Consider the following 16,583-nt stretch of genomic DNA (forward strand, 5'->3'; position numbering starts at 1 on the left):
GTGCAAAAATGTAGATGACTCTTAAATGCATATTGCTTACTGAAAGTAGCCTGTCTGAAAAGGCTGCATACTGGTATGCTTCCAATTACATGACATTTTGGAAAAGGCAAGACTAGAGAGACAATAAACAAATGAGTCGTTGCTAGGGTTGGGAAGTGGTAATAGGCTAAATAGGTGAAGCACGGGGATTTTTTAGGTGAAAATTAAAATTATTCTATATGATGCTGTAAAGTTAGATACATAACACCTTGCATTTGTCAAAACCTACAGAACTTAATAACAATGAATCTTAATGTATGCAAGTTAAAATGTCATTTAGGAAGTTGGAGGTCTCAGAGCAGAATATGGAATGTGTGAAAAGAATCTAACTGTATTACAAATGTATTAAACAACCTCACTGAAGGGAATGGGAGAAAAGGTGTGAAGTAACTTTGGAAATTAGTGGTGTCTCTTGAGACTGAAGGCAAAAGGAACTGCACCTAAATACTGTACTGTAGTTGATAAAGTTTTTCCCACAGCAAGTGGGTTAACTCTTTTGAAACCACTGTATGTTATCTACTGAAATTGAGCAGTTACGTACAGGCACACCTCCTTTTATTGTGCTTTGCTTTACTGTACTTTGTAGAGATTGTGTTTTTTAAATTGAAAGTTTGTGGTAACCCTGTATTGAGCAAGTCCATTGATAACATTTTTCTAAGAGCATTTGCTTACTCTGTGTCTCTGTGTCACATATTGGTAATTCTCCCAATATTTTATACTTTTTCATTATTATAATATTTGTTTTGGTGATATTGTGATCAGTGACCTTTGATGTTAATATTGTAATATTGATGTTAATTATTGAATTGCACCCATGTAAGATGGTGATCTGAATCAATTAATGTTTTGTGTGTTCTGACTGCTCTACTGATCAGCCGTTTCCCCGTCTCTCTCCCTCTCCTTTGGCCTCCCTGGTCCCTGAGACATAACAATATTGAAATTAAGTTAATTAATAACCCTATAGTGAGCTCTAAGTCTTCAAGTGAAAGGCTGAGTTGCATGTCTCTCACTTTTTAATCAAAAGCTAGAAATGGTTAAGCTTAATGAGGAAGTCATGTCAAAAGCTGAGATAGGCTAAAAGCTAGGCCTCTTGTGCCAAACAGTTAGCTAAGTTGTGAATGCAAAGGAAAAGTTCTTGAAGGAAATTAGAAGTGTTACTCCAGTAAACACATGAATGACAAGAAAGTGAAAATGACCTTATTATTAATATGGAGAAAATCCGAGTGGTCTGATAGAAGACCAAAGACCCTCCACCAGCAAAAAGATTATGACTTGCTGAAGGCTCACATGATGGTTAGCATTTTTTAGCAATAAAGTATTTTTTAATTAAGGTGTGTACATTGTTTTTTAGACATAATGCTATTTATTGCACACTTTATTAGTCTACACTATAGTGTAAACATACTTTTATATGCACTGGGGAACCAAAATTCTTGTGACTCACTTTATTGCCATATTCACTTTATTGTCACAGTCTGGAACTGAACCAGCATTATTTCTGAGGTATGCTAGTAAATGGATGGCAGATGATGACAGTCAGATTTCTCAGTGTTGGAGTGGGAATTCATAGATAAGCAAGGGAAAAAGGCTGGAATGTCCATGTGGTAATGGATTAGAGTTGGAGACATCAGTATGAACTCATGTTTAGATTAATATAGCTAAAGATGAAATTACATATGTATAAATATTTGTGGGTATGTGTATATACATGAGTTACTATACAGATATTTTCCCTTGCTATGTCAGCTGAGAAGGCCTAGAATTAATGACATTCCAGGAGAAATAAGTACACCCACTGCCCCAGATCTTGGTTTCTAATATAGTTATGCAAAAATATATAAAAAAATAAAAAGGAACCAGATCTCCTAGGAGAAATGGTTACTTCTAGGACTGAGCCAGGGACCATGCAAGATGAGTCTAGAGCATCTCATAGTGCTAGAAAATTAGAAAGTACTAAAAACGAACACATTGGTGGGTGAGAGGCAGGGCAGTATGTCAGAGGGACTTAGGAAGCAAGTGAAAGTACTTCCAATGGCCAAGTTGGACCAATTTGAAAAAGAAAATAAATAAAGTAGTATTAGATTATAACCCTAAGTATAAAATAAGTATCTATGAGTTCATACTTACGTGAATAAAGGATTGAATAAATAAATAAGAGAGAACAGACAAATTTCCACGCTGAAGAATTCCAGATAACTTATGTAGATATTTACCCTCAACGAGGTAGAACATAACTCCCTACTTTTTAAGTGGGCTGTGCTTAGTGACGTCCTTTTCAAAAGTACAGTGTGGAAAGAGGGAGATAGTAACTTTACAGCAGAGAAAGTTGGCAAATACTACCTTAACCAGGTGATCAAGGTCAATATCAACAGTGATAAATATGCTGATATTATGTGCCCTTGATATGATGTTGATGAGAATGGTACTTTACCTCAATGGTCTTCCTCTCTCAAAACCGTAACCTCAGACTAATCATGAGAAAAACATCAGACAAATTACAGTTGAGGAATGTTATACAAAATACCTGATCAGTAGTCCTCGAAACTGTCAAGGTTATTCAAAGCAAGGAAAGTCTGAGAAACTGTCAAGAGTAGTCTAAGGAGACATGACAACTGAATGTAATATAGCATCCAGGAAAAGAAAAAGGACATTAGACATGAAGGAAGTCTGAAGAAAACTTGGATTTAATATATCAATGTTATATCAGTAAAAATTGATCAATAATATATCAATATTAGTTCATTGTGACAGTCATATCATGCTAATACAAGATGTAAGGGGAAATTGGGTGAGGGGTATATGAGAACTCTTTGTAATAGCTTTAAAACTTTTATGCAAATCTGAAATTATTTTGAAATGAGATTATTTTTAAAAAATGGAATGAGGCGTCTCTCTGTACCAAATTAAAAAAAGAAAAGAGGAAAGGAAGAATGTTAGTAATAAAAATGATGAACAATTCAGGACAGTACTGTACATCTTTATCAGAATTAATGATTTTGCACAGTGGGAGTTTTACAGCCTTGGCAGTTGTCACAGGCTTCTTAGCAGAACACAGTAAACCATTTTGCAGTCATTCTAACAGAGTGATTGTAAATAGAACTTTGGCAAGTTGCAATAACATTCAGAAGAATCACCTACTTAATTCAGATAGATTCTTCTGTGTTCATGTAAAACCAAAACCAAACAGATGAATTAACTATTAATTATTAATAGCTCTATTAATCTTTTGCCTTTATTATAGTAATATTAATTATAGTAATTTAAGATAGGCACTTTGTTTTAAAAGAGGAAGTGTCAGTTTTACACTGAAATACAGTTAAAATTTTAATTGTATTGGAAGTCAGAGTAGAATTTAAGAATTGAAGAGTTATTTGTAGTAAGAATGTTTTCATTATTAGAACGGTCTCTGGTAGCACTTGCATTTATCATCTTTGACTATTATTCTCTCAGTTTTGCATCTATCTCCATTTAGTTTACCTAGAGAAAATCATTGTAATCGCTTCATTGCATCAGTTTGCAGGCCACATTCTTTCAGATTTTGCTTGATGTGAAAATATATACAGATGTTGATGTGTGCATGAAGTTGGTGGAATTAAGCACCTTTATTATAGTATTTATTGCAGAATATACCCAGTTATACTGTTTATTTAATGCGGCTAAAGAAAACCTTTTTACTGAAATATAACCTACACCTAGAAATATGCATGTATTATGAGTATAGAGCTATTTCACATGGAACCATGCATGTATCATGAGTGTAGAGCTATTTGACTTTTAAAAAACTGAATATCACTATGTAACCAGCATCCATATTGAGAAACAGAATGTTACCAGTATCTGACAACCCCTCTTCATGTTCTCTGTAACTCCCTCTTCTAGGAGTAACCGGTATCCTTTCTCCTAATCCTATACATTAGTTTTGCCTCATTTTATTCTTTATGTAATCAGTTACATCTAATATGTACTCTTTTGAGCTTGAGTTCTTTCAGAATAGGATGCTGTTTATTAACATTTTTTCATGTTTTTATCTTTGGGTGAGAAACAATAATTACATTTAAATACAAGCATTTTATTTGGTTGTAGGTCTTTTAAAATTGGTCTTTTGAAATTGGGCACTGGAATGATAGAATCAATTATAAATTACCAATAATATATTTTAAGTCATTATAGGATTTATGAATTCTGTAAAACAGTTTTCCTCTTATTTTAAGAAATAGATTATGATCTTTTTAGTTTCTCCAAGAAAAAAAGGACATTAATATCTGCAGTTATTAAAGTTAGAGTTAAAATAAAAGTTACTACGCATGTATGAGATTGTCAAGCCTTACTTTTAAAAACTCTAGAAAAGATGACTTAGCAGCCTTTCTGATAATGCGTTTTGGTATTAGGATTTTCTTGAAGTTTTCAGGTTGATTGTACCAAGACATAAAAAAGGGAAAGCTATCTTTGTGTGTAAGATAGAGTTAATGAAATTCTATTTCTTTGGCACTTAACATGAGACTGAGTTATTTCATGTCACTTTCAATCAGGCATTTCTGTATTTGAACTTGAGAGCAATCAGATGTATTCCCTTTTTGAAATTGAGAGCACAGATATCCCCTCTTTTCTGTACTAAAATTTTCTCCCTATAAAAACAAAGTAATCACATGTCAAATCTTAATGGCCTCTGGTACTTTATTTTGATATCTTTTTATTTTGACCTATTAATCATATTTTCATAGACAATGAGTTTTCTGGTTCTGATTCTGTTCATATATTGTTGATTGTTTTTTCTCTGATTTTTTTGTTGACTTCTTTTTTAATTTCCATTAATTCTGGGCATTATCCAAAGTTCTATTTTAGATTTCTACCCCTTTTCTTCTCACTCTTAATAAATATCAAATATATGTTTTTCTGCATGAATTCTTATTAAAACATATCTAAACTTAACATCTTTCTTTTTCTTTTTCTGTTTCTGTCATGTGTTTTTACATATTTATTTAGATATGCCTGCATCTTTTAAACTATAAATCACTTCTGCTTCCCTGATCTTCCCAGTCCCCTCAACTCATTTCTTTGCCACTGTGGACATCACTGATCTTCATGAATTTAAGAATTTTTTATCTGAAAGTGATTATTGACTCAATGTCTTATTTCTTGCTGTTAGTGACATATCACCAGAGGATTACTGTTATTTTCTAGAATAGTCCTGTTTTATTAATATGTGGTCATATGTAAGCATTTTCCTTACATAAATATACATTGATAATTATTATCACCAAGATATAATCACTACAATTAAAAGTAAAAGAGAAATAGTTCGTTTCTCTTTCATCTCCTAGTAAATACTGCCATTTCTTTCCAAGAGCTGCCATGTTATTATAAATTTCCCCTCTGAGATACCTTAAAGAAAATTAAAACAATCTCCCCTTTATTTCCTTAAATTATAATATTTTAAAGCTTTTTTGATACAAATATTTTTGCATTTTTTTGGTTTTAATTTTATGTATGAATGATACAACAGCAAAAGTGTATTTAACCATATATTTAAAGTCTTTCATTATATCAATTCTTTGCATTTTTAATATTTTTCTGAAACTATTTTAGCAAGATAATTTTCCCCTGGTTTTATTACTGTATACATTTATTGATATTGAAGTTCAAAATTATTTGAACTTGATTTTTTTTTTTTTGTAATTTCATTGAAGAGAGGTTCTTCTTTTCAGAAATTAAGAGCTGTAGCTTTTTTCCCTCAGATTCTCCTGAGAGTGATATTCCCATGGAGATCACCACAGCAGAACCACAGGTTTCTGAGGCGATATATGATTGTGTTATTTGTGGACAGAGCGGCCCCTCATCTGAAGACAGACCTACAGGATTGGTTGTACTGTTACAAGCATCCTCAGGTAAAATCAAAGTAACTTTTCAATGGGAACATTTTAGAAATGAGTATTAATAACAGTAATAAATATCTCTGTTAAATGAAAGCTGTATTTTTGTTTAGATATAACTGTAGATCTATATAGCAAGAATCTGTTTAGATCTGTATAGCGAAGACTCTTAAGCTGGCTTTATCTGACTTTCCTGGACGTGAGTGTTGGAAGAAACCCTAACAGAGAGATCTTGCTATATGTTACAGTCTTTTTCTTTAAAGTGTGATGATGTATTACCAATGCTAGGTGGCCAATAATTGAGTTCAGCTTTCTTGGCAATTTAATTGTTCTAAAATCTGGAAGCATTTTAAGCCCAGAAATATTGTCAGTTATATTTTAATTACATAAGGCATATTCAGGTAGTTTTGCCCTTATTTCTTGAGGTTGGAAACATTTACTTTAAAAAAATTTTTTTTTTATTGATGTATAGTCCATTTACAATGTGTTAATTTCTGGTGTACAACATAGTGATAGTGATTCAGTTATATATATACATATATGCTTTTCATTATAGATTATTACAAGGTATTGAATATAGTTCCCTGTGCTGTATAGTAAGACCTTTTTGTTTATCTGTTTTATATAGATAGTGTCTGCAAATCCCAAATTCCTAATTTATCCCTCCCAACCCCCTTACTCCCCACCGGTAACCATACATTAGTTTTCTATGTCTATTGAGTCTCTCTGTTTGTAAATAAATCCATTTGGGTCTTTTTTTTTTTTTTTAGATTCCACATACAAGTGATACTGTATAGTATTTTTCTCTTTAGAAGCAGTCACTCCTGAACAAGTCTGCTGATTAATATGTTTGCCAATCTACAGTTAAAACAAAAATTATTTTTTGAATTTGAAGGATTTGTCTGAATGCTTTTTATCCTCTCCCATAATGAAGTATTTTGAGATAGTGATAACTATTACACACTGCAGTTCCGTTGAATTCAATCCTTTTTCAGTAGAAGTATGTGTGAAGCAAAGAGAAAATAAAAGTCTTTTGTATTTCTCTAGAGCATTTTTTTTTCTAGGATGTTTACTCTCTGAATTATTATAGTAAAGTGGAAAGAGTTAGATATAAGAGATTCCCCCTGAGTTCAAATACAGGTACTGCTTGACATAATCTGGCCAAGTTTATTGCTTTCTCTTACATAAGAAATTATATTGACTTCGGAGGATTGTTGTGTTGGTTAAATAATGAATTATAAGCAAAAGGATCTCATATGGTGCCCGGTAAATTTGTTAATCTTCTTGTTTAACAATGAAATTGATCTGTGAAACCCTGATTGAATAGGACATTTAAGTAGAGCTATCAAGAACAGAAATGCCTCCTAAAGGGAAAATGTGTGGAAATGCTGACTAGTTTTGCAGCTACTTATCTCTTCTACTATTGTGAGGAAATCAGTTTATTACATTATTGCTATTTAACTTTCTGTAACTTCTTTACCAAATACTGTATAATCAGCAACTTAATGTTTTGTTTTATTCATTCATTCATTCATTCATTCATTCATTCATTTCACAATTATTTATTGAGCATCGCTGTTATAAGAAGCAGCAAAACAATATCCCTGCCCTAATGAAGCTTATGTTCTTATTTTAAATTGTTATTTGATATTATTTTATATTTTTAAAGTTGCTTTAAGGTTGTTACTCCATTTAATCCCTTTTTAATAATTTTGTACACTAAGCTAATTAATATTAGACAATTCCACTGTACTATAGCTCATGTATCTTTTAAAGATGGGAGGAAAAGAATAAGAAGCTAACATAAAAGCATTAAATCTTGAGAGTGATTTTAACTGGAAACTGTAGCAGGGGAAAGTCTCTGGCTATTTCTTTCCTTTTCTTGTGAGCCTCACCCACCCGCTGACATCCTATAACCTTTTACCCTCTTAACTTTTTCCTTACTTTTGACTTTTTAAAATTTTGATTTGTCTCTTCTCTTTTTCTTTCATCTTTTTATATTTGAACATGGAAAATTTTAGCCATATACTAAAGAGACTAGTGAAATGAACCTTCATGTGCCCATCAGTCTTAAACAGTGATTAATTTGTGGCTAATTTTAATTTATTTATTCCCTCCCCCGAGAATTATTTTGAAGCAGACTCCAGACATCATTTCGTTTTAACTATGGATATTTTACTGTTTCTGCTAAATAGAAAGGATTTACTTTTTAAAACATAACCACCATCATTCCTAAGTAAATTAGTTCTTCAGTACTAATCAAATATCTAGTCAATGTTCAAAATTCCCCAGTTGTTTCTTATTTTATTTAATTAACTTATTTATAGTTGTAGGGGCCTCTTATAGTCTTTTAATTAATAGGTTCCCTTTTCATCTCCCCTGCGCCTGCCTCTCCCCACCACTAATGTGTTTTACTATTTGAACATTTTGGAATTTGCTGAATGTGTCCCTGTGATGTTTAACATGTTCCTCTGTCCGCTCTATTTTCTCTCTGAGATATTAGCAGTGAATGGTGATTGCATAGGTTTATTAGTTCATCAGGGATCACAAATCTCTTTCATGTTTTCCTTGTTTATCAGCTGGAATAATTGTATAAAAGAAATTTCATCTCATCAACTATTTTGGTTACTCTGAGGTATAGATTATATATGGAAGACAGTATAAACACTATTATTTCCTTTTATTTACTGGTGCTTAAAAATTTGGTGTAGTGTTTCTTTAGCATTTTCTAAAAACAGTTAATTAGTACCTTTTATATAATTATGAACTCTGTCGCAGTTAATTTCTTGTTGATGCTCTTCTTCCATCTTTCTTCAGTGGGAGCCTCTTGAGATTATCTCCTGAGTCTTATCAATACAAACCTTGTAGACTTGGGGCTTTATATTTTCTGGCATGGCAAGTTGTACTATATTCATCTTCTGCATTTCCTGCCCTGAAATCAGACATTTCTCTAAGAAGCTCTAGTTCTTTTTTAGTGAGAAATGGAATTTAAAGACCACAGTGTTGGTGCTGGGTGTCTTTATTGCTCTAAACCCTTTTTTAAAAAAATCTATTGACTCTTTATTTGCTTGTTCTTGAAACCATGCATCAAAGAAAAGTGCCGTGTTTTCTTCCCTTAGTCTTACATTTGATTTGTGCTGAATTATACACTTTTGATTAGGAATCCTTCAAAACACTGCTTAAATTAAGGTCCTTTATAGCAGTTCTGTGACATTTGGAAAGTATTGATTTACATGCTGTCGCACTATTGTGCAGAATGCCTATTGTATATATTACTGACTTTGGGAGTTTCAGTTCTCCAGAGGAGAAGAATACAATATTATAAAACAAGTTTTTCCATTCTATTAATTCCCACAATCTTTGCAAAACCTAAGAAAGTCCACAGTTAAAGTCAGTGTTTTTATCTTTAGAATGCTTTAAAAAGCATGTATAATAAGAAGGAACTCAATCTGGAAATGAACTGCAGATTGAGATTTTTTGAAACCAAGTGTCAGTGTTCTTATTTGTAAAAAAAAAAAATGCAAGCATTCAGATAAAAACATAGCAGGCAGGGAAGGAAGATGGAGCTGTAAAGGAGCAGAGTTTTTGTATGTTATTGACGCTAAGTTGATATTAATTCAAACTTGATTCTTAGAAAGAATTAAAGTAAAAAAAAAACTGAAAAAGAACAGAAAAGAAATGAGAAGGGAATCAATGTGGTACACTATAATACTCACCTTAATCACAAAAGAAGGTAGTAATGGACAAATTGAGGGACATATAGAAAATAAATAGCAAAATGGCAGAATTAAGTTCTCTTTAACAGTAATTAATGAAATGTAAATGCATTAAACTCTCCAGTTAAAAGGCAGACAGTGACAGAATGTGTTAAAAAAGAAACACATGAATATACTGTCTTTAGGAGATATTATAGATCCAAAGACAAATAGGTTGATGAGAAAAGATAGTCCATGTAAATAGCAACCAAAAGAGAGGTGGGGTGGCCATGCTAATATCAGACAATAGATTTTAAGTCAAAAATTGTTACAAGAGACAAAAAGGCTCTTTATCATATTGATAAGTGAGTCAATCCATCAAGAAGATGTAACAGTTATATACACATACACACCGAACAGCAGAAACTCAAAATATATGAAGCAAAAATTGTCAGAATTGGAGGGAGAAATAGTTTTACAGTAATAGTTGGAGACTGCAGTTCCCTACTTTCAATAATAGAAAGAACAACTAGACAGAAGATCGAAGAAAGAAATATAACACTTGAGCAAAACTATTAAATGACTAGACCTAACAAACATATAGAGCACTCTATCCAACAACAGTAGAATATACATCTTCTCAGTTGTACATTGAACGGTCTCCAAGAAAGACAATATATTAGGCCACAGAACAAGTCTCAACACATTTAACAAGGTGAAATCATTAAAAGTATATCCTCTGACTACAATGAAATGAAATGAGGAATCAGTACTGGAAGGAAAATTAGGAAGTTCACAAACGTGGAAATTAAATAACACATTCTTAAACAACCAGTGGGTTAATAAAGAAGAAGTTACAAGTGAGATTAGAAGATACTTTGAGATAAATGAAAGTGAAAACATAAATACACAACATACCAAAACCTATGAGATGCAGTGAAAACAGTTCACACAAGGAAATTTATAGCTATAAATACTTACATTAAAAAAGAAAATTCCAGATCAGTAACCTAACTTTACACTTTAAGGAACTAGAAAAAGAAGAGCAAGCTAGCTGGAAAGCTAGCAGATGGAAAGAAATAATAAAGATTAGAGCAGAGACAAATGAAAGAGAATAGAGAAATAATAGACTCAGAAAAGTTGGTTCCTTGAAAATCTCATCAAAATTGACAATTATTTCAGCCAGACTGACCAAGAATAACAGAAAATCAGATGTGAAATTGAAGATACTACTGCAAACTTTACAGAAATAAAAATAGGCTATAAGAGAATGTTATGAACAGTTTTATGTCAATAGATTTGATGTTCTAGATGAAGCTGATAAATTCCTAGTAACACAGAAGCTACCAAAACTGACTTAAGAAAAAATAGGAAATTTAAACAGACCTTAAACAGGTAAAGAAATTGAATCAGTAATCAAAAATTTCTCAATAAATAAGAGCCCAGGACCAGATAGCTTCATTGGTGATTCTTCCAAACATAAAGAATTAACACTAGTCCTTCTCAAACTTGTCCCCCCCGCCCCCAAAAAGAGGAGGGAACAATTCTTAACTCATTCATGAGGCTAACATTATAGATGAGTATCCCTTATGAATACAGATGTACAAATCCTCCACAAAATCCTACCAAACCAAATCCTGCAGTGTATTAAGAGTACACTGTAGCTAATTATTTAGAGTCCATTATTAGGAGTGCATCATGGCTAATTATTAAGAGTACAGTGTACATTGTGGCTAATTACATTTTAGGTGCTAGCATCTACCGTCTTTCTGTCTGTTCTTTCCGCTGTTGCAGCTATAAATCACTCCAAAACTTGGGGCCCACAATGATGTGCTTGATATTTCCTTCCCTAAGAATGTTTCTTCCAATGCTTATTGAGTCTCAGAGTAATGGATGGCACTGCATGCTTATATTCTCATTCCCTTTTTTTGTGCTTTGATGTTTTACAATTATAAAAATATCTCTTTTACCAACTTTTCATTTTTATATCTACAGAAAAGTTGAATACCCTTCACCTATATTCACCAGTTGTTAACATATTGCCATGTTTGTTTTTCTTTCCCTTACTTATCGACACACACACACACAGACTTTTCAGAAGAAAATGGCAGACATCATGACACTTTATCCCTATATTCCCTAGGAACAAAGATATTCTTTTATGTAACCTTAGTGCCATTATCATATGTAAGAAATTTAATATTAATAAAATCAAATAGTCTATGTTAAAATTCTTCCAATTGTCCCAATGTTTTTTATAGCAGATATATATTTTTCTTGATCTAAGAGCCAAGCAGAGATCATTTAATTTTTTCTTGCTAATCTCCTTTAATCTGGAACAGTTTCTCCAGGCCCTTTTAAAAGTTTTGAAGAGTCCAAGTTAGTTATTCTGTAGACTGTCTCATTTCTGGATATATGTGATTATTTTCCTATTATTAGATTCAAGTTAAACATTTTTGGCAATGGCATTATTACAGGTGATATTCCTTCCCGTTGCATCACATCAGGAGGCGCATAGTGATAGCTTGTCTTATTATTGGAGATGCTAACACTTGGTTAAGGTGGTGGGTAATCTATAGGATGATACATTGAGAGTCTAACCATTTATACTTTTACTCTTTTACTTGATGCTCCTTGCCTGAATCAGTGAATGTATTTTCTGTTACTGTCATGATTCTTTTTGATTCTCAAATTTTCTCAAATTTGATTAGTCAGAACTCCTTCAGGTCCTCATGACCTGCCTCGTCAGTGTTTTGTAAATACCTCCTTGCACTTTATTACACACAGTCCCAGGCTCATCTTGTACTTTTCCCTAACCCTGAACTCAGCTTTTCCTCCGATGATATCTGTTTCCTTTTAGAAAAAATGGTATATTTAGAAATGAAGTTTATTGATACTAGAGAGTCATAACTTCTAGCTGTTTTCATTGGACAGATTTTGGAAACTATCCAGAGTTCATACTCATATTTTAGTGTTATTTTAAAAAATAAATATTGGCATATTTAAAGCTTTATATACTCTGTAGAAGAAAACTAGAATACCACTTTTTTTAGGTCTTTAAAAATAATCTAATAGTGGATAAATTAGTGTCCCTTGTGGTAAATAACTCAGCTTTTCTTTGAGTAAAGTCTATATGTTGATTTTTTAATGAACTCTTATCTCTGTTGTTAATATAGTTTTGGGGCAGTGCCGTGACAACATTGAGCCAAAAAAGTTGCCTATTACTGAAGAGGAGCAGATTTACCCTTGGGATACATGTGCAGCAGTTCATGATGTGAGGCTTTCATTATTACAGCGTTATTTTAAGGATGTAAGTACCCTTTTGTATCAAATAGTATTTTTGTCTGCAAAATTGATGGTTATTTCTCTCCAGAGTTTTATTTTTTTTACTCTAAGTTAAATGTCTTTCTGACTTGGAATCTGGAAGTTTATTAGAAAAAAATTAATTTGTGGATAGTAAAGAAATGGAAATCAGTAAACAAAAATTTGAAGTTTTAATTGTTGTACCTTTGTTTTAAATGTTGTTTATTGTGAGATACACAAATTCAGTTCAATGGAATGTTAAGTCTTACCTTTATAAAAGCTTTTAGATATGACATGAATGTTTTATGAGGATTTTTGTCTCCTTTTACTTTTCATGTAAAGGTATACAAGAAAATCTCATTATGATGCTTTTTAAATGTAAAGTAGGGGCAGATTTAATTCATGGCTCCTATGGTTTCTCTTTGTGAACTTGGGAGATTTTTTTCCTAGCTCTTTGCATGTAGGGACTCTAGCACTCAAGGGTCATAAGTCTTAGATCAACTTTATTTAGTAGCAGCAGCATTGTTAACATCTTTGTAAAATTTTGATACCATTTTTTATATTTCCGGAGTGGATTATCAAATGGGAATTCCTTTACCTGTTGTTGTTTGGCTTGCTGTGTTTTGAATTAAGTAAACATCTGATAATAACTTAAAATACTTAAAATATAAAGTGAAACACTATTTTTATTTGTCTATATGAGATTATTATCTTGGTAGATTTCCAAATATAATTATTTCTTGCCCACAATGCAATTAAGTGGAAGCAATTGGTAGGATAGGTGGCAGACAGAATACTTAATTAGAATAAACAGTAGTTGATCTCATGATGTTGAGTCAGAGTAGGTGTGGTTCAATGGTCTGGACTAAGGAGAAGGTTTCCAGTGGATTATGGAGGAGATGGTGGCTCTAGTTGGGGAGGTGTTGTGTAGAGTAGGGAGAGTTCCAGACCAGGAAAACTGGAGTTTGGTTCTGATTCTGCCATTTCCTAGCATTGTGAGCTTGGCCAAAACTCTAAGACTCCATTTCCTCATCTGTAAAACAGGGCTCATAATGGTCTTTCATGCAGTAACCCAATAGGTTAGAAATTTCTTTAGATCACTTTACAGGTAATAAAGGCCAATATAAAGTGGTGTTTTTAATTTTCAAGCTAGCTATTTATGACAAGGCTCAAGTTAGGCCTTAGTAAGCAGTTTGGGTTAGGTAACGAGGACAGTGCTTGCTTCTATGTATTTTCAGAGGCTTTAAAATAAAATTGTCATTATTTGGAAAAAGAAGTCTGTGTGGATGTACATGCATACGTATATGTATGTACACACAGACACACACTTTCACACTTTTTCTTTATTTGAATTTTTTGTAGCATATTACATTATTAATAAGAGACTGATAAATATCTTCATTTTGAAGAAAACAATGAAATTGTGCTAAGTTCTGCTTTTGCAGAAATTTACTACCTTCTTATTTAGATTTTAATTTCTTGGTATAATCCTGGTTTTAATTTCATCATTTTGAATCACTTTAAATTACATGAGTAAAGGTGAATCCTAAAACCAAATAGAAAATAAAAATAACTTATTCAATTGCAATATAACTCAGACCTAAGAGCAAAATAATTTTGAAGGAAATGGAGATCTAATAAAGGAGAGAAAAAGTAAGATATCTCTTGCAGTCGGAATAGCGGTTTATTTCTAGAAAAAAAAATCTTTTTTGTAAAAATACTCTAAACTGATATCTGAACTGAACTGAATCTCTGTTTTGTTTTTGTTAGTGATTTGAGATTTTACTTCTACATTAATGCTTTTGTGTACTTTCATAATGGTTATTTTATTTATAAATGGTGGGCTCCCTGGATTGTATACTTCTGGAGGTTTAGGGCCATTTCTTCTGTTGGTTTTATAGTCCCCTTAGGGGCCATCACTTGCTGTGTGTGTTGTAAATGCTTACTGGATTTCAGTTCTGTAACCAGATAGACTGTATAGAGCAGAATAGTTACTGTCAGTGGACACTGATACTGATTATAGAATGAAGCTGTGTACATTCTATTCTATTTCTATTAAATGGGTGCATTTTATAGAGTTGACATGTAGAATTTGTCTTATAGGATAGTACATTTACTAGTGGAACTGGAAGTATTCTATATGAGGGATATGACGCAGTAGGGAGGAAATCTGAGCTTTGGAGTCAGATAGACTTGGGGTTGAACTTGTGTTCTATCACTTACAACTGAGTGATCTGGGTCAACTCTTTATTCCCTTATCCCTAGAGGGATAAGACCACTTACTGTGTGAGGTTTTAATAAATATTGAGGTGGTGACAATTCAGTGTTAAACACTTAGCATTAGTGTTGGGCGCATTGTTGAAGTCTTCCTAAAATATAGGTCTTAGTAAATGATTTTCTGCTTTTTTTGACTCTAGCAGATTAAAATAAGACATCTAATAGTTACATAGACAAATGACATACTATTTTCAGTTTTAAAAGCTAATTGCTTTTATTAAAAAGATAGATTAACTACGTTTTTATAATACATTGCCTAAGAGAGCAGCTTATTTATTAGCTGACTACCAACCATTCTAAAATGATCGTAATACCAACATCTGCTCCAAAACATGAAAGAGAGATGATCAGGTCTCCTGTTGTTTTTCTGATTTGTAACAGTAGAAGCTAGCTCACCTGCCGTGAGTATTTGATTTGTGCTGTTGCACATCTTTGAATTGGCTGGGAAGGCATTTTACACTGTGTAGTATTTTTAGCTTTCAAATGCTCATGAAGAGTCTTGATTTAATACTGGAACTTTGTTTACTATTGTTTAAAGATTATTTGGTCATCTTACATTATAGTGTATAAATTTCTTTCCAACATGGAAATAAAATTTTAAAGTTTACTCAGTTTCGAGTAAATCAGGCTCTCAAATCTTTCATCATATGCTGTCACTCATGTTCGACCTTGTGCCTAATATTGCCTGAACTCAAATTCAGGCTCAAATTCTGTTTGACAGAGACCAAATGAAAATTCAAAGAAAATTACTTTAAGAGGAAAAGTCTTAGCCTGTTTATAGGTTGAAGGGAAGGAATTAGCAGAGAAGGAGAAGTTGAAAATATAAGAGAAAGAGAAGATGAAAGCAATAAACTTTAAGTTCAAAGTTCACATTAGTATAACGATATGAAATCATTTGGAGGTTTATGTGAATTTGTTTAGATGTGTTTAGATTTCTTTAAAATTAATTGTATTTTATCTTTTTTTTTTTTTTTAAGAGTTCTTGTCTCTTGGCAGTATCAATTGGTTGGGAAGGAGGTGTTTATGTACAAACCTGTGGCCACACATTACATATAGATTGTCATAAATCTTACATGGAATCATTACGGGTAAGTTGATTGAAATGTTTTAAAGGTGTATGTGTCTTTCAAGGTATTAAATATTTTTACAGCGTATACATCCTAATTCATCTTGGGTGATTTTGATTGCCTTTTGAACTATTCAGCCTCACAGTTCCTTGACCTCTTCAACTTCAGGGATTTCATTTTTTTTACTTCACATTAGCAACTGACTTCCATGGCTGTAATTTTAGACTTTGCTACTCTAGCTCTGAAAAATTAAGCTTTAATATTCTACCATCTTATTTTATTGTAAGATTATTCTTCAAAGTGTCTTATTTTTACTCTTATTAGTGTTACTG

General features: G+C 32.4%; 1 protein-coding gene across 6 annotated transcripts in view; it reads left to right on the forward strand.

The window, feature by feature from the left end:
- UBR3 (ubiquitin protein ligase E3 component n-recognin 3) overlaps nucleotides 1–16,583 on the forward strand; it is a 185,234-nt gene that overhangs the window by 106,774 nt on the left and 61,877 nt on the right. For all 6 annotated transcript variants that reach the window (XM_031451614.2, XM_031451613.2, XM_031451615.2 and 3 more), the window contains 3 exons: nucleotides 5,775–5,924; nucleotides 12,781–12,914; nucleotides 16,162–16,272. In XM_031451614.2, the coding sequence (XP_031307474.1) occupies nucleotides 5,775–5,924; nucleotides 12,781–12,914; nucleotides 16,162–16,272 (395 nt within the window). The remainder of the gene's footprint in view (nucleotides 1–5,774; nucleotides 5,925–12,780; nucleotides 12,915–16,161; nucleotides 16,273–16,583) is intronic.

Source organism: Camelus dromedarius, chromosome 4, assembly GCF_036321535.1.
Source record: "Camelus dromedarius isolate mCamDro1 chromosome 4, mCamDro1.pat, whole genome shotgun sequence".
NCBI lineage: Eukaryota > Metazoa > Chordata > Mammalia > Artiodactyla > Camelidae > Camelus > Camelus dromedarius.